The 25,784-nt window shown below is 45.5% G+C and overlaps 2 protein-coding genes and 1 long non-coding RNA gene across 3 annotated transcripts in view; 2 read left to right on the top strand and 1 right to left on the bottom strand.

The window, feature by feature from the left end:
* LOC117762213 overlaps nucleotides 1–17,616 on the top strand; it is a 22,195-nt gene extending 4,579 nt beyond the window's left edge. Inside the window, exons 2-3 of the long non-coding RNA XR_004613969.1 lie at nucleotides 9,018–9,020; nucleotides 17,481–17,616. This is a non-coding gene — a long non-coding RNA (uncharacterized LOC117762213). The remainder of the gene's footprint in view (nucleotides 1–9,017; nucleotides 9,021–17,480) is intronic.
* Nucleotides 1,363–3,039, top strand: LOC117762184 (tripartite motif-containing protein 16-like). Its single transcript, XM_034586701.1, has one exon. It carries the CDS (start codon nucleotides 1,363–1,365, stop codon nucleotides 3,037–3,039), a length of 1,677 nt encoding a protein of 558 aa, XP_034442592.1.
* On the bottom strand, nucleotides 12,475–25,784 carry LOC117762196 (ubiquinol-cytochrome-c reductase complex assembly factor 1). Its single transcript, XM_034586721.1, has 9 exons — nucleotides 25,563–25,784; nucleotides 22,369–22,476; nucleotides 20,227–20,334; nucleotides 18,864–18,936; nucleotides 18,003–18,060; nucleotides 17,540–17,648; nucleotides 14,962–15,039; nucleotides 13,514–13,627; nucleotides 12,475–13,332 (listed from the first exon to the last, which is right to left on the bottom strand). The coding sequence occupies exons 1-9, from the start codon at nucleotides 25,635–25,637 to the stop codon at nucleotides 13,198–13,200; spliced, it is 858 nt and encodes a 285-aa protein (XP_034442612.1). The 5' UTR covers nucleotides 25,638–25,784; the 3' UTR covers nucleotides 12,475–13,197.

Genomic DNA, 25,784 nt, shown 5'->3' with positions numbered 1-25,784 from the left:
CTGTCTCTAACAATTACTATAATAACAATTATTTATAACAATAATATCTAAATTCTTACAACATATTTAATTTAGATTGAAGTTAATGTTGGCTCTTCTTCTTCTTATTATTCTGACCCAGATGATTTGGCTTTTTGAGCCTTCAACAAGCTCAAAAGTGGTGAAAATTTAATCTATATTGACTCATCGTCACAGCGCCACCTACTGGCGACAGGAAGTGACATGTTTTATACTTTGATGCACTGCTCCTGGCTGCTTAACAATAAACAGCTCAAATGAGCTGAGACAAGTCATTGGACCATGGTCCGAATCGTGACATTTCCTCAAACCGTGGAAACATTGAGGTGCGGCGAAGGATCATCCTTCGCCAAAGGACACGATGTTGTCATAACTCCAGTGTGCATCGTCCTATCACCACCAAACTTCTGTCTCATGATTATAGTCCAAGGCTGAACAGCTCTATGTGTCAATATTTCCTCAGTGTCATAGCGCCACCTACTGATTCACCATGAAACAGGAAGTACTTTGTAAATCCGACGAAAAATCGATCTTTGAGTTATTTTTTATCTCCGTCTTGTTGTGATGACACTCATCTCAATTTGAAGTTGATCAGATGAAAGCCCTGGGACAAGTTCGTCAAAGTAAAAATGTGAAAAATGGCCAAAATGGCCACTAAATGCTAAATGGCGGGCTTCCTGTTGCTTTTTTCAAATTGCACCTCTAGACTTTTTTGTTTGTCTGGTCACGATACACCTGTGTATGGATTTTTGTGAAGATTGGTCAATGTGAACTCAGGGGCTGCGTTCCAGGGGGCGCTGTTGAGCCATTTTGCCACGCCCATTTAAAATTACTCCAGAATACGTACATTTTCACCACTTTCTAATTTTCTGCAAACTTTGGTAACGATTGGAGCATGTTAAAGCCCCCAAAAAGCCAATTCATTTGCCTGAAAAATAATAATAATCCTTACAATTTCAATAGGGCCTCCCTGTCTCACTGTCTCACTGTCTCACTGTCTCACTGTCTCCCTGTGTTTGGTGCTCAGGCCCTAACTAGTGATATATACCACTAAGGCACACATAATATAAAAACACAACTTTACTCTTTAATAATATAATATAATAAGAGAACGCAAACAGTGTGGCAACAAAGGCAGTCGCCTTTAAACAGTGTGGCAACAAAGGCAGTCGCCTTTAAACAGTGAGGCAACACTGGTGAGGAGAGGTAAGACCACATTGTTGCTCTTTTCAATAGTGTGTTAAAACGTGGTAAAAAGAGGAGGTGAACGAGAGGGGGAGGAGCAGAGATCTGGTTCTGTTCAGAGGAAGTGAACCTGTTCTACAGTCTCTGGCACCAGCTGAAATGGCGCAGCAAGAAAATCAACGGGACAGAGAAATGTTCTGCTGTTCGATCTGTCTGGATCTACTGAAGGATCCGGTGACTACTGGCTGTGGACACAGCTACTGTAAGAGCTGTATTAACACCCACTGGGACAAAGAGGAGGAGAGAGGAAGCTACAGCTGCCCTCAGTGTAGACAGACCTTCACACCGAGGCCTGTCCTGAGGAAAAACACCATGTTAGCTGATTTAGTGGAGGAGCTGAAGAAGACTGGACTCCAAGCTGCTCCTGCTGATCACTGCTATGCTGGACCTGAAGATGTGGCCTGTGATGTCTGCACTGGGAGAAAACTGAAAGCTCTCAAGTCCTGTTTGGTTTGTTTGGCCTCTTATTGTGAAAAACACCTCCAGCCTCATCTTCAGTCAGCTCCATTGAAGAAGCACAAGCTGGTGGAGCCCTCGGAGAAGCTCCAGGAGAACATCTGCTCTCGTCACGACGAGGTGATGAAGATGTTCTGCCGCACTGATCAGCAGTGTATCTGTTATCTCTGCTCTGTGGAGGAACATAAAGACCACGACACAGTGTCAGCTGCAGCAGAAAGGACTGAGAGGCAGAGAGAGCTCGGGCTGAGGAGACAAACAATCCAGCAGAGAGTCCAGGACACAGAGAAAGACGTGAAGCTGCTTCCACTGGAGGAGGAGGCCGTCAGTGGCTCTGCTGATAAAGCAGTGAAGGACAGTGAGAAGATCTTCACTGAGCTGATCCGTCTGCTGGAGGAAAGAAGCTCTGATGTTTATCAGCAGATCAGATCCCAGCAGGAAACTGAAGTGAGTCGAGTCAGAGAGCTTCAGGAGAGACTGGAGCAGGAGATCACTGAGCTGAAGAGGAAAGACCATGAACTGAAGCAGCTCTCAGACACAGAGGATCACAACCAGTTTCTACACAACTACCCCTCACTGTCACCACTCAGTGGATCTACACACTCATCCAGCATCAGGATCCGTCCTCTGAGGACCTTTGAGGACGTGACAGCAGCTGTGTTCCAGGTCAGAGGTCGACTACAGGACATTCTGAGTGAGACAGAGACAGAGATTTTACAGATTGTGTCTCAAGTGGATGTTTTACTGCCACAACCAGAGCCAGAGACCAGAGCTGACTTCTTAAGATATTCACAGAAAATCACACTGGATCCAAACACAGTAAACGAAGATCTGTTATTATCTGAGGGAAACAGAAAAGTAACAGTAATGAGTGAAGATCAGTATTATTCTAATCACCCAGACAGATTCACTGGTTGGCCTCAGGTCCTGAGTAGAGAGAGTCTGACTGGACGTTGTTACTGGGAGGTGAAGATGAGGAGAGGAGGAAGAGTTGGTGTAGCAGTCACATACAAGAATATCAGAAGAGCAGGAGGCTCAGATGAATGTGGATTTGGATTAAATAATAAATCTTGGTCATTATCTTGTTATGGAAACAGTTATGACTTTTATTACAACAGCATCAACACTCCAGTGTCAGGTCCTGTGTCCTCCAGAGTAGGAGTGTACCTGGATCACAGTGCAGGTGTTCTGTCCTTCTACAGCGTCTCTGACACCATGACTCTCCTCCACAGAGTCCAGACCACATTCACTCAGCCTCTCTATGCTGGAGTTGGGATTTATTATGATGGAGACACAGCTGAGTTGTGTAAACTCAAATAGACTCGAGTCATTAAAAGCAGTGATTTAGATTCTGTGTTTAAATCTTGAACTTCTTTTGTCTCCATGTTTGTTGATCAAAGTTCGTCGTGGTGACGTTTCTGCTCCGCACAGAGATCAGCTGTCAATCAAACACTGACCTTCCTTTATCACACATATTCAGTTCTCACTTTGTAAAGACAGAAATCTATAATTACACTGACATGAATGTGTTTGAAAGATCTAATGTTGCTGTTGTTTTCTAAATCAAAGTAGAAATCAGGTTGTGTGATGTTTTAGAACCTGTGTTGATCCTGATCCTCATCAATGAGATGATTCTTTGTTCTTTTCTTTTCCACATGTGAGACGGAGGTGAAACAAACTGATTGTGTGTCCATGAAATCACTGAACAAGAGTCACTGAACAGACTTTACTGATGAAGTGATCAATGAACTCAGAGCGTCAACATGTCCAACAGACCAACTGCACTCTGGTTGGATTTACAGAGCATCAGTGTTATGGGATGTTTGGTCTCATTGTAAATGTGGAACCTGGTTTGTTTTTATCACGGCTCATCTCTGTAAAGTGTGAATCCACTCGTCCTCGTTGTATTTACATATTTAGTGAACGGGCATATTGATCTGCTGCTGCGTAGGTTTCTGTTCTTTTTGATTTTCCTGATCTGAACCAGCAGTTCCATTGGAGAGTGTCCTGATCGAGTCCCTCTGAGGGTTTGTCCTGCAGCTCTCATCACGTGTGTTTCTTATACATGTGATTATACATTTAAATCTCTTATATATGTATAAAGCATTGAAATCTAATGTGTGAAGAAGCTGAAAGTTGAAATAAAGAATAAATCCAGTCTGGATCAACAACAGACATTCCTCTCCACAGCCATCTTATCTTATCTGCTGTTATCGCAGCGTATCTCCAGGTTGTCCAGGGTCAGGTGGGATATAAAACCCCTCTGCTGTGTTCTGCAGGGTTTCAGCTAAATGTGCCTGGAATACCTCCAGAGGGAGTCTTCAAGGCCCAAACCAACTGAACTGCACGGGTCAATTCAACTCCAGACTTCTCTCAGATGTCCAGGCTTTTCATCCTGACCCTTAAAGTGAGCACAGACTGCAGGATGAGTGAGGATTCTGCTGCCTTCACATCATACAAGACGGATGTTAGAGACACTTGTCTTCACACGCACAGTGCACGTTGAAACACTTTGTAAGCACCCTTTAAGAAAGATTTGTAAACCCCACAGAGAGAAATCACATTTGTGAATTTGAGCAATGCAAATAAACTTTGATTGATTGACTTGATGAGTGATGCTGTCTTTTTAATACTAATGTGTGAAGTTATCGAGCTATTATTTCAGGTATCGTAGAAAAAAATCATACGAAATGAATGTGATTATTGAAAGTTTATATCTCCATCTTGTTGAGATGACACTAATCGATTTTGAAGTTGATCTGATGAAAGCCCTAAAAGGAGTATGTCAAAGTAAAAATGTCTGAAATGGTCAAAATGGCCACTAAAGCAAAAATGGCGGGCTTCCTGTTGTGTTTTTCACAATGCACATCCAGACTTTTTTGTGCGTCTGGTCATGATACACGTGTGTCCCGATCTTTGTGAAGATCGGTGAAAGCTAACTGAGGGGCTTTTCCTTAGATGGCGCTGTTGAGCCATTTTGCCACGCCCATTTCAAATTACTCCAGAATACGCACATTTTCACCACTTTCTAATTTTCTGCAAACTTTGGTAACGATTGGAGCATGTTAAAGCCCTCAAGAAGCCAATTCATTTGCCTGAAAAATAATAATAATCCTTACAATTCACTGTCTCACTGTCTCCCTCTGTTCGGGCCCTGATGATACTAGAGATGTTTTCACTCCTGTTTTTCATATAATTTGTACGAATTGTTGTTTTCTTTACTCTAGAATGTGGCTTTTATATTTAACTACTTTAGTATTTATCCCTTGTGTTGTTCCTGGGTCGAATTGACCCAGAGTGTGTGTGTGTCTGTGTGTGTGTGTGTGTGCGTGAGTGCGTGCGTGCGATCATACACAAGCCCTGGCCGGTCAGGGTCAGGGTTAGGGTGACCCAAGGATTGTCATTATCCAACTCTCCTGGGGTAATTGAGACCAATGGATTGTCATTCTCGATTGTCATGGGAGGGTCATTTAGACCCAGAGAGGGCGCTGTGGTGCTCTGTGGGCTCATTTAGACCCGCACCTGATTCCAATTGAAATGAAGGGGGGGTACATTAGACCCACATATAAGTCTCAGTGTGCCACTCTCTCACGGACCATGGCACGATGTCGCGTCAGGAGCGTTTCACCAGAGAACAGGTTCTCCAACAGCTATTCTCCCAGCAACCATCCTCTGAACCCGAAGAGGACGCGAAAGAGCCAGACCGAGAAGCAGACAGAGAGGACGGAGACGGAGACGGAGACAACGGCGATAGCGAAGAAGACGAAGACGACGACGGTGACGAAGACTACGACCCAGTGGGTGATGCTTCTGCAGATTCTTCATCCTTGGAAGAAGAAGAAGAAGGAGGACAAGACCACGGCGACACCACCACCACCACCACCACCACCACCGGACTCGTGGAAAGAGAGACCTTCCCGTCAACAAACGGGGAAATAACATGGTCCTCGAGGGCGTACGGCCGAGAGGAGGGCCACTGCTCCTCCTCCTCCTCCTCCTCCTCCTCCTCCTCTTCCTCCTCCTCTGCTGCGGCTCAAAGCGGGGTCCTCCGGGGCCCCACGATCCACGCGACGTCCCGCACCGGTGACCTAGCCTCGACGTTCCACCTGTTCATCACACCGACGGTAGAGAACATCATCCTGGAGATGACGAATCGGGAGGGTCGTCGAAAATACGGTGACGAATGGAAAGGGATGGACGAGACCGACCTGCGCGCCTACGTAGGGCTGCTGATCTTAGCGGGCGTGTACAGGTCCCGGGGCGAGGCCGCCGCCAGCCTGTGGGACGCCGAGAGCGGCCGGGCGATATTTCGTGCCACGATGCCCGTAAAACTCTTCCACACGTACTCCAGACTGCTGCGCTTCGACGACCGCGAGACGAGACGCACGAGACGAGCCACGGACAAATTGGCGGCCGTGCGAGAGGTCTGGGACGCGTGGGTGTCGCGGCTACCGCACCTCTACAACCCGGGGCCCGAAGTGACCGTGGACGAGCAACTGGTTCCGTTCAGAGGTTAGTCTTTTTTTTAAATATTATTATTATGTTATGTTATGTTATGTTATGTTATGTAGATAGCGGCTGCTAGTCCTCGTCCTCATCTCATCTCCTCTCATCTCTTCTCCTCTCATCTCATCTCCTCTCCTCTCATCTCTTCTCCTCCTGTTTTTCTCCCTAGGCCGGTGTCCATTCCGTCAGTACATGCCCAGCAAGCCGGCAAAATACGGGATCAAGTCGTGGGTGGCCTGCGATGCGAAATCCAGCTACGCTTGGAAGATGCAAGTGTACACCGGAAAGCCGAGCGGCGGACGCCCAGAACGGAACCAGGGGTTGCGGGTAGTGCTCGATGTAACGGAGGGACTGCACGGTCGTAACGTCACGTGCGACAATTACTTCACCTCCTACGAACTCGCGCGGCAGCTCCTGGAGAGGAAGCTCACCGTGGTCGGCACTGTTCGGAAGAACAAGCCCGAGCTCCCGACCGGACTGCTCGCGGTCAAGGGAAGAGAGGTGTTCTCATCCAAGTTCGCATTCACGCCCACCGCCACTCTTGTGTCCTACATCCCAAAGAAAAACAGGAATGTGGTGCTCCTGAGCACACGGCACCCCGAGGCCGACATCAGCGACCACGAGGACGGGAAACCGGTCATCGTCCTGGACTACAACCGCAACAAAGGTGGCGTGGACAACCTAGACAAGGTGATCGGAACGTACAGCTGCAGGAGGATGACCGCGCGCTGGCCCCTGGTCGTCAGCTGCAACATGACACTTCACCACTAGATGTCACTACATTCTACACACTGAACCTTTAAGGGTTTCTTTCCTCAGCCATGTTTATTGTGCAAAATGTGCCGTATCTCTTTCTTAAATATAGATTTTAGAGTTTGAGAGGATGCAGTGTTGTGCAGTCTGATGGCTGCTGGCTCCAGGAGGTCGTCTGTGATCCATGTCACTGGGTCCTGACAGAACATCTGGACCTGCCTGAGTGGATGAACATGATCCTCGAGGTTCTGTGGCGTCTCCAGGTGTGAGTCTGCTCTGTGTGACGGCATCATCCACCTCGATGTCAACCTGGTTAACAAACGACCCTTTAAAACACTTTGTGACTCTTGTCTGTGAAAAGTGCTTTAAACCACTAAACTCTACTAACTTACAGTAACTGATCACTTTATGAGGAACATACCATCACATCATTTCTGAAGTCAGTGACTTTATATATATCGATGGACGACATGTATCCACTTCCTGTCACTGTACAAAACTGAAGCCAAAATATCTTGAAAACAGGGAAATCTGTCTCTGTTTGGACCTGGGTTTTTTTTTTTTGTCACAAATACTTTTGTCTAAATGATGACAGTAACATTTCCCTTGGCTGGAACCAGGAGGCCTTTAACCCGACAGAAGAGAAGCCTGAGAGCACAGCAGCATGTGGGTGAAACGAGTCAGAGGAATCGGCCACAACGAGAATGTGGAGCTACCGGATGAGCGACTGGTTGCTTCGAAGATAAGGATGATTTATTTGCTCCATAAAGTCTTTGTGCCGGTTGGACGACTCGTTGGTTTGGATCCAGATCAAACGGCCCAGTGACGTGTCGATGCCTCGTGTTTCCACTGTGATGAAAGTTACGTGTTTAGATCAAGATGTGATGCATCCATCAAACTGTAACGAATCTTTGTTCCCTGGATTTTCTTCTTCCATCGACTGAACCAGAAACAAGAAAAACACATCTTAGATTAAAACTGAGCTTCTCATGTGGCTGTTAACTGTCATCACTTTAAACCATTGACTGTAAAGATGGACGACATGACAGCGCTGAAAAGTGAAGCCCAAGCGTCTGGATCGCCCCCTCGTTCCTGGTGCCTCAAAACTGGTTTTATTCACTCTCAGCAGATATTCGATGGCGGTAGCGGGGCTGCATAGGCACAGAGTGAAAGACAAGTTCTGACGTGAGAGAAAGAACCGTGTTGATGCCACTTGTGGGTACGAACACAACTTCAGATGAAACTATGAGGACTGACGTGTGCGTGGATGGTAAACACTTTATGGATGATAGCTCTGCACAGATAGACAATACAACAACGGATAAAACCCACAAGTTAGAGGATCTGGTTCATCATGTGGCAGGATGAATGAGAACATGGTGTCAGTGGAGACAATGAACGAAACACAGGTTTGACCTGGAGGGACGGGACATGGCGCAGGTTCGTGGTCACGGAAGGTTCTTCTAGTTTGTTATTAGATAAAACACGTTGTTCTTCTTTATTTAGCTTCGAACCAGATCCCAATAACAACTCAGATTGTCTTGTGTGCACTGGGCGTATGTTCGAAAACAAGGACTCACAACTGGTTGTGTTAATATGACCACAGTGACTTGTTGACTGTGTTGTGTAAGAAGTTTGGTATATTATTTTAAACCACGGCCGGCGACACACCCACTTTCTGGAAACCAAGCAAATACTTGAAATGCCAACCGTCGATCTGGCCTCCAGACTCCAGAACCAGGATCCGTGTGCTGTCATCACAAAGGTCTCCTCTCTCCTCCCTTCGTCTCGGCCTCACTCGTCCGTCATTCCCAATCTGAATCTTCCAAACAACAGCTTGTCAAACGTTTCCAGCTCAACTCTTCTCTTCCCTCGACGCTCACGTCACTTTGGATTCGACTCAAACCTGAAGTTGCTGCATCAGCACATTTCAGAACAAGCAGCTGCAGGCTTACTGTGTGTGTGTGTGTGTGTGTGTGTGTGTGTGTGTGTGTGTGTGTGTGTGTGTGTGTGTGTGTGTGTGTGTGTCACTGTGTTAGGGTGTGCACAGATCCCACATACCTGCACTTCAACAACAACTTCAACAACAACACCCACAAACACACACACCCACAAACACACACTCATCCAAAACTACTGTTTCCTTTTTCAAGAGCAAACACACAATGTCACTATTTAACTGCAGACTCGAGTTACATACGTCTGTGTGTGTTGTTGTGCACACCCTAACACACACACACACACACACACAAGACGAAGTGAATGAGTGTGTTACATAACCACCATCTAGTCGTGCGGTGACGTAGTGTGAACACGAGCGGCTGCGGTTAAAAAAAGAAACAATGATCTTTTTATTTGTCATCTGAAACAGGAAACAGTTTCAAAATGTCTGTGGTGGAAACCGGGAGGAGCTCCAGTCTGAGGATTGAAGTTTTATATGAGAAAACAGGATCTGTGACACATCAGGTGGATGGTGAGGATCATCACAAGACGCCACAGATCTCACTTCCTGTTTTGGACCAGCAGAGGTTTTCAGTGGGAAGTAATCAACGTTATTTATCCCACATTATTCAGGGAGATTATTATAATGAGGGAAAACTCTTATTGACAGTTATTAACTCGCAGGGTTGCAGCAGGGGGGAGGACACACACACACACACACACACACTTGGAAACTGTTATTGACAGCCACAGTGTTAATTCACATGTTGCTTTACGACTTCAGAACAGGATCCGTCACACGAGGACGTAACTTTCCTAAACTTGTAACTTTCATAAACTGTGGAAGAACCTTTGACCCTGAGCTGCTCAAAGGTTCTGAGGAAAACACAAAGTATGTGGAACTCCAGGTCTCTCTGGTTCTCAGTGTGTTGTGTTGAACAGACACGTTTACATGTTCACTTGTTTGTGCACCTGCTGTTATTCTTTTATTTTGTCCTGATAACATGTAAGAGGTCCAGAGGCTTCTTAAGATAAATGTTAAATCTTTAAGGTCCCTTCAACACGATGCGTCTGCTAAATAAAGATGGACTCCACTTCCTCCCACTGTTCAAACAAACATCTCTGATACCAACGCTGCTCTAATTCAGCTCGAAATAGAAGCTTCTAATGTTCATTTGTCAAATATAAATTGAAATGATTTGTATGTGTCCGTCACATTTGATCCTTTCTCTTTGCTCTTATCATTTAAATATCGTAAAGAGTTTGAACTCTGAAAACATAAATGCGACTTCACAGCAAACTGAAGTTTCCACAGAACACGTGTTTCTTCTGCTCGAGCACAGACAGACTTTCACAGTCGCTCTCCACCCACAGCTCCGTCACTCACACTGAGCGGCTCTGATGAGAGTCACAATGTGAGACACTGTCACAGGACACTTTGTCCTCTGGGACAAAAGAAAGGGACAAAACTAAAGGTTGAAATTTAAATAAACCATTTCTGAATAAAAGCTGCAGTGACACAAGAGGACGACACAGAAAACCCTGTCACTGCTTCAAGATATGAAGAGAAAATGTGAGATGCATCGAATACTGAAGAAAAATGTGCCGGCAGCAGAATGTGATGTGAACATTAAAGCAGTTATTAAACAGCTGTCACCTCAAATAACCACGTTCACTTCTTCTACGATGACGTTTAGCAGATGGTTGTTTCTGCTCATTTCACTCAAACAGGAAACTCTGGACTGGTGCAGGACATTTGCATAGTTCATGTTATTGGTGCAGTTTTACATCGAATAAATAACATTTAACTTTGAAAAGAAACAGACGACGAAGCTGCAGGATGATGAGTGAGCGAGTTCAGTCTCACGTCAACAAGCTGTGGGTGTGATGGAGGTGGCAGGTGAAGCCCTGTGGGGGGGGCATGGACACACATTCACTGATGTGTGAGACTGAGGTCGGACAGAGAATCTGCTCTGACCTGCTGCAGCTCCTCAGACGTCAGAGAGCGACTCGGCCACCAGGGATCCTGATGAACCGGGCGAGGACCTGGTTCATCTCCTGAGACACTTCTACTGCAAACGGAGTTTTCAACTGAGCTGATGTGGTTTCATGAAAATCTGTATCATGGTCCACAGAGGATGGACCTCACTGAGTGTGTGCTCATCTAACACCTCAGCTTGTTCCTGCATGTTGTCTGTTCTCACACACACTTGCCGGATCATTTGCTATTCTGATGGGATTAAACCTGATTCTGTACTGAGGCAGGAAGAACCTGCAGACACACACACACACACATGCACGCACGCACGCAGGCAGACACACACACACACACACACTTCGGAAGAAATGGTTTCGTGACAAATGGATAAAATCGTTTTCACAGAACATCACGTTTGAACTCATACGTGACAGAGACACATCAGAAATAAAACAACACAACAGTTTGAATAAGACTTCACACTTTGTTCATCTTTGTGTGACTGAGACTTTGTGTGACTGTTAAATGACAACAAGTCTGTTTCTACGACACACGTCACCATTTACTGGAAAAGATAACATTTGAATTAATAAAAATAACTGTTTGTTTGGGACATTTTGTGAAAAGTTGAATAAAAAAACCAGATGAAAAATGTATCTGCATGTTGGAAGAAATAAAAATAAAAAATTCTGCCTGTTAAAATAATGTTGGATCCGTTTCACTGAACATATTCTCTGTACAATTCAGTTTAAACTGTATATTATTTCTATTACATTTTAAAAAAATTATTGCACATTTACTTATCACTTTACTGATGTTTATCTTTTGATTATGCTACGATAATCTTATCTTAAACTTGTTTTTCAGTTGCTCAATGTTTTGATCAACTTTTATTCAGCGTAATAAAAACAGGTGGATAAAACCTCCTCAGTGAATTGTCTTTGATCCGCTGCTTTAACACATGTTTAAAACATGTTAAAGAACATGACAAGTCTGTGTCATGATTTAAATTATTTCTTCCAGAAGCTGCAGAAAGATCTGAGTTTCCTGCTTTAAACAGTGGAGTGTGGCGCCATCTACAGGCCACATGCAGAATGTCAGAGTAGGTTCATGTCACAGCTCTATTTCATTCACTGGAGATAAACAGCGCCCCCTGCTGCCACACGTGGTGACTACTCCCATATTTGTGTATTTTACAGTGAGATTTACTCCCGTTTTCATTCAGTGTGACTTCGTGTCCTGGAAATTTAAAATTAAAGCCCCGGGACTGAAACCCTGAATTAGAGCCTGAGACTGGAGCTGATGTTCTGTGTTTGTTATTCATCAAACTGTCAAAAGCAGCTGAATCCACCGATCAGCTGCTGTTTGCAGTGATTCAGTGACGCTCAGTTCAACTCACTGAGTCACGGCAGCTTCTTTTATTCTGTTGGTGACAGTAGATTTCTGGAGGTTTATTTTGTAGGGGCAACAGATGACAACATCCAGAGGAGGAGGAAGTCGCTGTGACTCAACATCGACCTGTCGAACACTTTGAATAAATCACAAACTTTAAACATTTAAAAACAAAAACAAAGCTCAACAGTTTCATCCAGAACATTTTATTTTTTCCACTTTTTAAAAACAAATCAAAATAAACAAAAGAACCTCGTTTCTGTGACACTGACGTACGAGTGTTTGAGGCTCAGCTTCCTGTTCGGCTCCGAGAGCGTCGAGTCAGACGGACAGAGACACGGACACGTTTGACCATCTGTCGTCACCGGACCTCCCCGGAAACGTCACTGAACGCACAGTGAGGGGGCGGAGACAGACGCCCAACACCTCTGCGGGAGGAAGGTGTGAACACGGAGGTAAAGAAAATACTTCATAAATACAGCACGGCTGGCGTTCATGGAAAAAATGAGAAAAATATAAATACAGTGCGTCTGTTTGCAGAGACGCTCTCAGAACCGACAGGACGACGACATGTTTCCAGCTCCACCCTGTTTTTACTGCTCCTCCTGAAACTAACTTCTGATCGGACAGATCATTCAGGAGAGGAGGAAGAACAGGAGGAAGAGGAGGAGAAACAGGTTTTGTGAATTCAAGGAGAAATGAGAAAAATAAAGGAGGAAGAGAAAGCTACAGCAACAGATCTCATGTAAATTTAAAATCCCACCGTATAGGACAGCAGAGGAGCGGAGGACAGGGACGGGAGACAAACAAAGATGGCGGGTGAGATGGCGGGAAAAGGAAAACAACACGTGAAAACAGGCGGGAGAAGAGGACGTCAGTGGAGGAAACAGGAAGTCCCTCTCTTCGTCTCACAGTCCAGCGTCGTTGTACGTGGGTGTAACCACCTTCAGGATGCTCTGTGCGTTCTCCTCCACCAGAGGGCGCCACTTCACCTCGCCAGTCAGGAGCAGGTCCTCGCCGTCCAGAGCGTCGATGAACTGCATCTGAAAACAGCAGCAGCACGGTCACAACACTGGTACTGCACTGAGGCTTCCTGAGGGGGGCGCTGCCTTCACCACCTATAGACTTCTATAGAAACCACCAGAGGAGTCGCCCCCTGCTGGTCACTACACAGAAGACAGGTTACAGCATTGTTTATATAAAACAGCTCTGACGTGAATTCACCTGTTTGCGTACGTACTCCACCATGAGCTCCAGCTGTTTGGGGTCTTCACACTGACGATTGAACAGGTTCCTCCACAGAGCAGCAGCCAGCACGCAGTCGTCAGACAGGATTCCCTAAGACACACAAACACAAACACACACACACACACACGCACACACACGTTAAGTGACAGCGCAGCATTTCCTGGAAGTGGTTGGCCAATCAGAACAGACTTTATCGGTCCTATGGAGATCTTACAACCCATCAACTCTCCAGCAGTTAAACTCAGACTAGTCTCGTGTTCCTCGTGGGGATTTTACATTCTTACGATGTGATGTTGTTTTGTTACGTGATTAATTGTTTGTTGCTATTTGAGAATGTTTCTCGATCTCAACAAGACTCCCTGATTATAACGATTAAAATGCTCAGCCTGAATATAAGTAGAACACGAGTCCTTGAAGTCAGGACATTGGTGTTTTGGCTGCATCTCTACAGAAAACCTTCGGTCTCCTGCAGACAAACACGACTTCTACAGTTTGGGCTCGTAAGACATTTTCCATAAAGCAGATATGCAGCTCATTTACATGTGGCAATATAAACGGTTTTATTACCGCATGACGTCTTCTATCTGCCGACCGACTATGTGCACATTACGGTCGCTAACATTTATTAATGCATATTTTTCTCTCCGCTTTCCAACTCCACCAACTTCTGCTAAATGATGATCGATGTGCCCAGCGAGGGTCTGCGGCTGGGAGCCATTACATCCCCCTGTTCACTCATTCTGAACGTCAGTGCGACCAATCACACGCCACAGCTGTTGTCATTAACTGGACTTTGTTGATTTTGTCAGACGACGTCATGGTCGTAAAACAATGATGTGATCGGCGGCGCTGGAATGACTCCTGGTTGACGTTTGGCATTTATGAGCCACGATTAAATCTGCGCTTCATACCGACTCACAACAGCAGCAGAAAAACATGTAAATAAGGACGAGTGTCGTACGAGGGGACAGCGTCTCCGTCTGTCTCTTCGTACTGAGACAAAGTCAGGAAGGAATAAAGTTCATCAATAACTGGATTGTTCTTTATTACTTTTCAGTGTTGTATTATTTTAATATCTTACCTTTGATTTTGTCTTATATCACTGTCTGTCTTTGATTGTTTTAATTTATCATTATTACTAAATTCATACAGCTCTTCTATACGTTGAACTTTTTCTATCACACATCACTCAAACACTGTCTGCACATCAGGGGCACTGTGGGGATCAAACCACCCTGGTTAGTGGACCACCCGCTCTACCTCTAGAGACCTCAAAAGTTCATTTGAACTCAACTGACTAAATAATAAGCATATAGAAACCTTTCAGACACAAACTGCTACAATAAGCTGGACTGTGTGTGTGTGTGTGTGTGTGTGTGTGTGTGTGTGTGTGTGTGTGTGTGTGTGTGTGTGTGTAATCTCACCTCGTCGTATCCAAATATCGCAGCATAGAAAGTCTCTGTCATCGCCTTCAATGCTTCCTTTCTGTGGATGGCATCAATCTACACAGAAAGAGAATAAAAAGCTCAGCTCATATTTCAGGAAACTGTGAAACAAACACTGCAGAATAAAACTCTCCTTCTCATTTGTTCTCTTCATCAACATCTGTTTCTTTAACTGCTAAACTTAAACATGTCAGGTTAAAGTTTTAAAATCAGAAGTTCAGTCTGTGTCCTGTGTTGAAATGAGGAAAGTGCAGCATCTTGTTCAGTTTCACAAATAACAAAATCCTTGATGTTTTGACTCATCGGCTCCACGAGATCTTCAGAACCAGTGTGTGTCAGTTTAATGTGAAGACAGAACCGAACAGACCTGAAGGAAACTGTCTCTTTAGTGGACGAGGACACGTTTGGTCCACTGGGACGTTCTCGTCGGTCACATCTGCGTCGTGCTCAAAGAGCTTTCAGAGTTTCTACACAAAGAATCTGATTGTTCGAGAGTTGACGTCCAGAAGGAGAGAAACTCCAGAGAACCTCCTCCGTGGGAATTTCAGTAATATTACGACTCACTTCGTTTGGCTCTATACAAATCCAATTGAAAATGTAACTGATTCAAACCAAACTGATCAGAAACACTTGAACAAACATCAGTGAGATAAAAACGACCTGAAATGACAGAAACCGTCTTAATTTAACGTCTGCTTTGATTTGTTTAGTTTGGTCCATGTCCCATCTGCTAACAAGGAGGAGGCGGGGTTTATGGCCTATACTGCAGCCAGACACCAGGGGGCGATCACTTTATATGGAGCCGTCATGTCATCCATCTTTACAGTCTATGGTGCAGATTCTTTCTGTCACCTTGTTGTCTCATCAACGTGTTTCATGTATGACGTGTCCGTGTTCAACCGCCTCAGAGACGTGTGATTCTCTGGATCACATTTAATACAGAAGTTAGATTGAAAGTTCAGATTTGAATTCTGTGTTCTGGTCAAAGGCAAGTGTACGAACGCATGCTGACAAAAGTTCACATGTGCAGCTGTGAAAACACACAACACCCCCCCAACACACACACGCACACGCTTCCCCCCTGTACTCTGCCCGATGCATGCGTTCACACACACTGAGCGTGACCTCACAAACCGCACTGCCATTCCTCATCTCTGACCTCTTTCTGTCACACGAGGCTAAATAAGCTCAAACTGGACTAAAGGCCTCAAACTGAAACGCCGGCTGAACGCTGCTGCCTCCGTCACAACTAACATCCACGAGATCCTTTTCACCAGCATCTGACATCAACGCCTGCCGAGCAACACGTGTAGATTTTCTGTTTGAGGACTTTCATCCACACAGATGAAGCCATTTAGACCTTTTAACACCAGGTGCAATGTTTGAGTGCTTCTCTATTTATCTGCAGCAGAGAGATCCACTCCTCCTCTCCTTCTCTCTCGTCCATCACATTGACGTCAGACTCGTTCGCCAGTTGGATCAGAAGCATCGACGGAAACGCCATCGGCCCGTCACAGAGACACATTGGTATCGGGATAAATGTTGCAGATGGATGCATCTAAAAGTGTCTGCACAAATACTTTTCATTTTTAGGAGTTTTACTCTTTAGGTTTTTAAGAAGTGAAAGAAAAAAAGCATGTTTTTGTCTGTAGGAACTCATTAGATTTGATTCCAGTTTAATCCGAGTAGGAGAAACTCTCTCTGAAAGTCGCATGTGGACAAAGACTGAACGCTGCGATGTCAATGAGCGACACTTCCTGGAGCTGCTCCACTGACAGAGAATAGAGGAACGACTCTGTGGACACGGCGACCGCAGCCAGGCCGACTCTCTGGGGACCTGGCTACGCTCTCCGCTGGAGAACTGCTGCCGCAATTATGCTGATGTAAAACTTTAAATAAACAAAACCTGCATCTATGCAGCAGCATGCAAAGGCAAGAGTAAAACTTAATGCACTGTTGCATCAGCCCGAAGAGGAAATGTGGCTTAAATAATGAATATTTATTTAACAGAATGACTTCAGTCGTTTTCTAGCACATAAAAAGTAAAGACGCTGCTTGTTTCATATGCGACAAACCAGATAAAACTGACTAAACAAATAAACAAACTAAATATTAAAACTGCTTCAATGGAGTAGAAACAGTGGGAAAAAAAATCTAAATTGGTGAAACTTGACAGGAGAAAATGAGACTTTCAGTTTCCCCAAAAGTAGAAATACTACAAAAGGAAGAGATACTACTACACCCAGAATGCACCAGGCTCCCAGGTCCCTCTCCTATTGGATGCTTGACCTGAGTTCCGGTACGTACAAATTCTAGCGCCAAAGCCAGAGTCAATACACCGCTTGTAAGAGTAAGAAGTTCGTCAACATCGGTTTGTTAAACCAACGCTTTTAGTCACTGTGCTCCCGAGTGTACGGAGCAAAGAGGAAACGTGTGAGATTAACCAGAATCTTTAAGAGCGGACTTTGGTCCCCGTGAGGTCGACTGGTCCTGACAAGGTTTATTCTGGAAAAGGTGCTAAAGAGGAAACATGAGTTAAAACACACGAAGAACTTACCCCCATGATTTTGCTCCTCTGCTCCACATCCTCCCACATGGAGTGCACGATGTAACGGCACATGTACTTTCCTGCTCTGCCCTCTTGACGCATCCGCACCAAACACATCCTAACAGACGACAGGTCGGATTAGAACAAACGTTCAGAAGTAATCTATGAGATATGTGTGATGTCAGCATTTACTTTCTCTTTAAGTTATGTTATCGTTGAAATAAGTAGCTCATTCATTGGAGAGTTAAGAGTTCCAGTAACTTCGGTGTTTCCTTATCGATGCAGTAAAGTATAAACATCGACTTCTCAACGTCAAGTTTCTCAGGTTTTGTTGTCGATCTTTTTTCACTAATGTGCTGCGTCCGCTGCGCCATGTGAAAAATTAAAAAGCACAAGACTGAGGTACACGACATTATGGAAAAACAGTCATAGTGTGTGTGTGTGTGTGTGTGTGTGTGTGTGTAAAACTCACCATACATGCAGCTGTGCTACCAAGAACCAGGAGTTGAGTGTGTCAGGGAGGGCGCACTCTGGAACAAACACAAAATGTCCACACGTCTTATAACACATCACATGTTCACTTGTGTTCCTACACACACACGCACGCACACAACTGATCAACAGAAAATGTAACAGCAACTGTATAAGAGAAAACTTTTAAAGATTATTTATTAGTTATTCTTGTGACTTAAATAAATCCTGAAACGAGCTGAAATGTGAGTCAATGGACGATTGAAGTTTTGTTTCAAACTCTGGTTATGATTCAACGCTTTTCTTTGATCCTGGTGAGAAAATGAGAAGTTGTCACTTTGCTCTCAGGGCGTCACAGATTATAACTGAAAATAATGTTTGATGGCAGAAATATTTTCCACATATTGTTAATAAAGTGAAACCAAATTAAAATGAGTGTGTGCGAGTGTGCCAGAAAGTAAAGTGTCAAATAAACGTGTCAGGGTCCCTGGACGCTCATCAGCTCCAGTTGGACCAGAACAAATACATGCGCCTTAATGGTGTTTGGACCAGGACAAATACTGAAGTGTGTGTGTGTGTGTGTGTGTGTGTGTGTGTGTGTGTGTGTGTGTGTGTGTGTAGTATTACTGAAAAAAACGTACTTTCTCTCCCGCCGTCAATAGTGCTCTTATTTTGAAAGGTTTTAACATATAGTGGATGTAAATGTACTCTGCCGACAGGAAGTGGTGCTTAGCCTCACAACAGGAAATAAATCAGGTGTCTTGAAGTCTTAGTTTGAAAGAAATATGAACTATTCAATAAGCGTTGTTGGCGCTCGACACCTAGTTGGAGATTTAGCGCTCTGCTCTGCGAGCACACTTACTTTCAAAGAAGTCGTCGTAATTGATTCTCTCTACACAACATGTGTACATGCGCAAGGCAGCAATCTTGATTTTCTGTGAAGACAAAAGACACAAAAGAAAAATCGGTTAAATCAGAAACGTACGCTGTGCGATATGTCCAGTAAAACATCGTCAACTCGCTCGCGGTGAATCCTCCAGATAATATCGTGCTGTATTCTCACATGAGCCTAGTCGGACAATATCCAGACACTTTACTGGGAGGCTGGCAGGAGGAACTCTGGAGGAACTCTGGAGGAACTCTGGAGGAACTCTGAGATTTGTGTTATCACATGGAGCCCCTCCTGAGAACGTCCGAACTGCTAAAGCGTTTCACACCCGAGAATAGGAAGAGATCAAAAACATTGTTCCAGGATGTTTTGTGTCTTTGATTCCACACACAGCTCCATCAGCTCTGGTGTCACGACACAAAGTTCAACTCCCAGCAAGTGTGTGAAGAACCACACACACTGGACATGAGGTCAGAGACGTGCTCAGGCCAAACTCTGCCAACCTGGTGTGGAGCCCAACATTTCGCTAGATGACAACAGCCCACATTCCTGTGCACATACGCCACCTCCAGGTCTTCAGCCAGAACCTCCCACAGAACCAACCCCTGCCTGTAAATGTTTATTCTTTAATGAGGTCATTCTAGGAAAACATTCACTGCAACAGTGTCATCACATGAATGTACAAAAAACACAGAGACGTCCCCGAACAATATTAACATCTCCTTTATGATTTAATTAAAGAGTTTTCTGCATAAAAATGATATCGTGTCAACACTTTTTCTTTATTTACCTCAAACGAGGCCAAGTTCGTTTGACTGTAAATCTGTAAAACCAGACGTTTGAAAGACGCATGTTCAAGACTAGTTCTCCAAGTAGTGGAGGATCTTATATAGACTGTAAATAACTGCTCTCAGATGAGAAAACCACATTAGTTTGATTATAAGATAAAATGTAAATAACCACTGCACTTTGTCTGGCACGTTTCCCACTTTGGTTTTTAAGTTTTAAAGCCAGTTTCTGTTTCTTATTATATCCTTTTAGTGTTTTATCATTTTAAGTGTTTTTAGGCCAGGTGCAATATTCAACTCACTTTTATTCTGGATTATTATTCTGGCTGTTGCGTGATATGTCCTACTGTCCTATGTTGTTGTACAATGTACTGTTCTGCAGCTGCTGTAGCACTTTGACCAAAGACAAATTTCCCTATGGGACAATAAAGTATATTTTATTTGATTTGAATAACTCCAACTTCCCAACGAGCAGGAGCCACCGTCCTCACGTTGATGTGGAGATCATCCTGAGGTTGTTTTGTGTTTTTGCCCCCCCCTCCACTCACCCATTTGTTGTATTTGAGCGGTCCTGTGAAGCCGATGGCCTCAATGAGCTTTGTGAAGGCCCCAACTTCTTCCTCCGTGTGTTGAGGCGTCTCCTTCACATTACAGAGCTGCAGGAAAACACAAAACAGTGAGTGAGGGATGGGGGGGGGAACAAAGAAATGAGAGAGGGAGACGCAACAAACACAAGGATGAGGGGATGAGTGCCGCCTTCACATGGAATCATAATGAAGATGAAAACCTGATGTTCATGACCTCGGAGCTTAGAAATCTGAGCGCTCAGAGTTCATGAGGTAAGATGTGCGTCTTAGCATTTTTCAGAAATGACAGAGGATTACTTTTTGTGGAGGTGAAAGCCAATATTAAGTTTTTCTTTCTAAATTTATGACACAAAAATGTCGACATTGAGCCGTCTCATCTTTGCCCTCTGTCATCACGTCTTTGTATTTCCTGCGTTAGCCTCTGTAGCCTCTGGACACCGGCTGGTCCCTTTTGCCAGAAATCAAGTTTGAACGGATTTGACTTGACACCACATCACTGCATCCCTCCTTGGATGTAGTCAGGCGGGATCGAACCCCGACGTTCTCCTGTGTGTGGCACCGTGTCCGCTGCAGGTGAGCTGACACGTTTGTTGTCGTCGAAGAGTAAAACACAACTGCTTAGTACGAAGTCGACAAACAGTCTTCTCTTTGTTCGTTGTTGTGTCGTCTATGAGGTAGAACCAAACACTTCCACACTCTCAGATGCTTTGGTGTCACGATTGTTCCGCTGAGGGCGGCGGCTCGGTAGCGCCCCCCCGAAACAAGGCAACATCACCGACTTACTTTACTGGTCAACAGGGTTTTGCCATATTCACTCAAGGTCCGTTTGAAGGCGGCTTCGCAGAGAAAGAGGAGACGGACATCGTGGTTTTGAAGAATAGAGTGAAATAAAAAAAGTGAGGAAAAATGGGGAAGACAGACCAGGCGGGAATGAAAACAACTCTGGCACAGACACACACTCACAGTGTGACGACACACACCTGGGGAACGTGGCCTTTCCTGACTGAGTGCAGCTGTTGAGCACATGAATAAACTGACCTTTTCTAAGCCGCATGTTGTCTTGACAGTTTCATTACAGCCTCAGTGACCTCAGTTGCCCTTCACCACGACCTCTGCTGTAAAAAGCACTGCTGTCACGTTGTCTGCTGAAATTCAACCAACGTTAAATGACCAAACCAGCTGAAGTGTCCGTGTGCAATATGCAGCGATAAGATAAAATACTGATGCATTAATGTTCAGACTCGTCCTAAATGACCCCCCCCGATGTAACGATGCGCATCGCTGAAGCTTTTTCAATGTTGGTCTTGACTCAGTGACAGAGCGAATGTTCTACATATTTTCCTGAGGTTGTCTTTTACATGTGAAGCAGCAGGTTGTTTCTGGACATGTTGTGTAGTTGGTGTTTGTGAAGCAGCAGCAGCAGGTTGTTTCTGGACATGTTGTGTAGTTGGTGTTTGTGAAGCAGCAGCAGCAGGTTGTTTCTGGACATGTTGTGTAGTTGGTGTTTGTGAAGCAGCAGCAGCAGCAGGTTGTTTCTGGACATGTTGTGTAGTTGGTGTTTGTGAAGCAGCAGCAGCAGGTTGTCGGGTCCGACTCGTTCAAACAGGAACATGTGGGGAACATCCAGGCGAGGGGCGGAGCCTGTAGAGCATCAGGGGCGGAGCCTGTAGAGCAGCAGGAGGCCGGACATGACGTATAAACTCTGCTGTGGAAAGATCAGTGTTGTTGTTTACAGCTCATCCACACCGGCGTCGGCCCTCATCACCAGAAGATCTGGAACCTCCTCGTGTTTCCAAGTGGACGTCTTCGTCTTCTACGTGTACGGCTCCTCTTCTTCATCCTGAGATGTTTGTGTTCTTCCAGTTTCACGTCCGTCACGAGTTAGAAACCTCGTCCACACGTCCACTCGCTCTCTGGGAAGCTCAGGACATTTTGCTTGTGCTGGCAAGAAAATTCCAGAATGTCCGGAGAAACTGCCTCAAACCGCCCCTCACATCTAGTGATCGATCATATTAACGGTTTATTGCCTCAAACTGCAAAAATCAGTAAATACAAGCCAGTGTAAATGCCTTTCTGTGTGCGTGAGCGTGCACGTGGTGTTACCTGTGTGCTGATGTGCAGAGTCCGACATGGAGGTAAACAGGCAGAGGAGACTCGGGCCAGCTGGAAAGTTACTAAAGCTCGAGCCAAGCAGGCGTTTGGATCTGAAGTCTGGAGGAGGACAAACAGAGGAACATGGTTTGAAGATGAAAAGCTGCTGACAGTGGAATTACAAAACAAGAGTTCATCTGTTCTAATGTTGCCCTGATACAAATTAAAAATAATCACTTTCACACGCTGCTAAACTAAACGGTCACAGACCAGGTCTTTGGCAATCCCAGGAAAATTCTCTCCTCTGTTGACTTCCCGCAGAACAGCTGGACCGAAGGTTGGAAACTGACCGTTTATTAAAACATAATTCATGCGTCTACAGAGTAAATCCACAGGAAGACGAGTGAGTCATGAAGCCACGCCCACAGCCATATCAACTTGGTGTCTCGGACAATGTTACACAACTTTCTACACTTTTAAACGACATAATTAATAGTAAAACTAATGAACACATATTAATGGTCACTTGAGCAGCTAGAGGCAGGTGGTCTAAAGATGGTTCCTCTGTAATCGTTAAGGTCCTGACCTTCTACGTACAGTGACTTCAGATGATGTATATCATGATCTGGTTCTATAGAAATAAACCTGACTTGAAGTCACAGTAGAGAAGATGAACTGAACTTTAAAACAGCCACAGACTCATTTGAGTTCATTATCACATGTGGTGAGTTGGTGTCTCAGGTGAAGCTGGGTTCAGGTTGGTTCAGTCTGGTTCAGGTTGGCTCAGGTTGGTTCAGTCTGGTTCAGTCTGGTTCAGGTTGGTTCAGTCTGGTTCAGGTTGGGTCACGTTGGTTCAGGTTGGTTCAGTCTGGTTTAGGTTTGGTCAGGTTGGTTTAGTCTGGTTCACGTTGGTTCAGTCTGGTTCAGTCCTGTTTAGGTTGGTTCAGGTTGGTTTAGTCTGGTTCAGGTTGGTTCAGTCTGGTTCAGGTTGGTTCAGGTTGGTTCAGTCTGGTTCAAGTTGGGTCACGTTGGTTCAGGTTGGTTCAGTCTGGTTTAGGTTTGGTCAGGTTGGTTTAGTCTGGTTCACGTTGGTTCAGTCTGGTTCAGTCCTGTTTAGGTTGGTTCAGGTTGGTTTAGTCTGGTTCAGGTTGGTTCAGGTTGGTTCAGGTTGGTTCAGTCTGGTTCAGTCTGGTTCAGGTTGGTTCAGTCTGGTTCAAGTTGGTTCAGTCCTGTTTAGGTTGGTTCAGTCTGGTTCAGGTTGGTTCAGTCTGGTTCAGTTTGGGTCAGTTTGGTTCAGTCTGGTTTAGTCTGATTCAGGTTGGTTCAGTCTGGTTAAGGTTGGTTAAGGTTGGTTCAGTCTGGTTAAGGTTGGTTCAGGTTAGGTCAGTCTGGTTCAGGTTGGTTTAGTCTGGTTCAGCCTGGTTTAGTCTGGTTCAAGTTGGTTCAGTCTGGGTCAGGTCAGGTTGGTTCAGCTTGGTTCAGTCTGGTTTAGTCTGATTCAGGTTGGTTCAGCCTGGTTCAGGTTAGGTCGGTTCAGTCTGGTTAAGGTTGGTTCAGGTTGGTTAAGGTTGGTTCAGTCTGGTTCAGGTTGGTTCAGTCTGGTTAAGGTTTGGTCAGTCTGGTTCAGGTTGGTTCAGTCTGGTTCAGGTTGGTTCAGTCTGGTTAAGGTTTGGTCAGTCTGGTTCAGGTTGGTTCAAGTTGGTTCAGGTTAGGTCAGGTTGGTTTAGTCTGGTTCAGGTTGGTTCAAGTTGGTTCAGGTTAGGTCAGGTTGGTTTAGTCTGGTTCAGTCTGGGTCAGGTTGGTTCAGTCTGGTTCAGTCTGGTTCAGTGTGGTTCAGGTTGGTTCAGTCTGGGTCAGGTTGGTTTAGTCTGGGTCAGCCTGGTTTAGTCTGGTTCAGGTTGGTTCAGGTTGGTTTATACTGGTTCAGGTTAGGTCAGGTTGGTTTAGTCTGGTTCAGGTTGGTTTAGTCTGGTTCAGTCTGGGTCAGCCTGGTTTAGTCTGGTTCAGTCTGGTTCAGGTTGGTTTAGTCTGGGTCAGCCTGGTTTAGTCTGGTTCAGGTTGGTTCAGTCTGGTTAAGGTTTGGTCAGTCTGGTTCAGGTTGGTTCAAGTTGGTTCAGTCTGGGTCAGGTTGGTTTAGTCTGGTTCAGGTTGGTTCAGTCTGGTTAAGGTTTGGTCAGTCTGGTTCAGGTTGGTTTAGTCTGGGTCAGCCTGGTTTAGTCTGGTTTAGTCTGGTTCAGGTTGGATCAGTCTGGTTAAGGTTTGGTCAGTCTGGTTCAGGTTGGTTCAAGTTGGTTCAGTCTGGGTCAGGTTGGTTTAGTCTGGTTCAGCCTGGTTTAGTCTGGTTCAGTCTGGTTAAGGTTTGGTCAGTCTGGTTCAGGTTGGTTCAGTCTGGGTCAGGTTGGTTTAGTCTGGTTCAGTCTGGTTAAGGTTTGGTCAGTCTGGTTCAGGTTGGTTCAAGTTGGTTCAGTCTGGGTCAGGTTGGTTTAGTCTGGTTCAGTCTGGGTCAGGTTGGTTAAGGTTTGGTCAGTCTGGTTCAGGTTGGTTCAGTCTGGGTCAAGTTGGTTTAGCCTGGTTTAGTCTGGTTCAGTCTGTGTCAGTCTGGGTCAGCCTGGGTCAGGTTGGTTTAGCCTGGTTCAGTCTGGTTCAGCCTGGTTCAGTCTGGTTCAGTCTGGGTCAGGTTGGTTTAGTCTGGTTCAGTCTGGTTCAGGTTGGTTTAGTCTGGTTCAGTCTGGGTCAGCCTGGTTCAGTCTGGTTCAGTCTGGGTCAGGTTGGTTTAGTCTGGTTCAGTCTGGGTCAGGTTGGTTTAGTCTGGTTCAGTCTGGTTCAGGTTGGTTTAGCCTGGTTCAGTCTGGTTCAGGTTGGTTTAGCCTGGTTCAGTCTGGTTCAGGTTGGTTTAGCCTGGTTCAGTCTGGTTCAGGTTGGTTTAGCCTGGTTCAGTCTGGGTCAGCCTGGTTCAGCCTGGTTTAGTCTGGTTGTTTCCATCAGAACCGGGTTCACGGTGAAGTTCACCTGCACACAGCAGGTGGTGTCCCCACCGGAAGTCCCTTACCGAACACATGAGGCTGTTCCCGTCACGTTCTTTAGAACATGTCCGGAACTCGAGCACAGAGTCAAAGTGGATTTCTGGTTCCGGACTCACGTCTTGTAGCTGGAGGCTCGTGGACTGAAGGCTAGGTCACTAAGCTAAGCTAACGGGACCGTGTTACCTTGCGGCCGGCGGCCCGGGTCGCTGCCCCGTGCACCAGGCTCCTGACGGCGGACTGCAGCGGCCGCCGGTACATGACTCCGCGGGGGTCCGGGTCTCAGAGCCGGGGAGCGGGCTGCCTCCGAACTGCGGCTCCTTCACTGGTCGAAGCTTCGGTAACAGCGGTGCTCCTCCACCTCCTCCCCCGCAGCAATGTCAACGGAATCTGTCCGACACACGATCC

The sequence above is a fragment of the Hippoglossus hippoglossus genome, chromosome 5 (genome assembly GCF_009819705.1).
Source record: "Hippoglossus hippoglossus isolate fHipHip1 chromosome 5, fHipHip1.pri, whole genome shotgun sequence".
Classification (NCBI taxonomy): domain Eukaryota; kingdom Metazoa; phylum Chordata; class Actinopteri; order Pleuronectiformes; family Pleuronectidae; genus Hippoglossus; species Hippoglossus hippoglossus.
Note: the sequence above shows the minus strand (reverse complement) of the source record. Positions and strands in the feature narration are given on the sequence as shown.

Excerpts from the sequence above, each read along its gene's own strand:
- LOC117762196 (XM_034586721.1), bottom strand. The coding sequence starts at position 25,637 with ATGTACCGGCGGCCGCTGCAGTCCGCCGTCAGGAGCCTGGTGCACGGG. Across the intron at positions 22,477-25,562 it reads CCCGGGCCGCCGGCCGCAAG|ACTTCAGATCCAAACGCCTG; the intron begins GTAACACGGTCC and ends GTCCTCCTCCAG. Across the intron at positions 15,040-17,539 it reads AGAGGAGCAAAATCATGGGG|ATTGATGCCATCCACAGAAA; the intron begins GTAAGTTCTTCG and ends CTTTCTGTGTAG.
- LOC117762184 (XM_034586701.1), top strand. The coding sequence starts at position 1,363 with ATGGCGCAGCAAGAAAATCAACGGGACAGAGAAATGTTCTGCTGTTCG.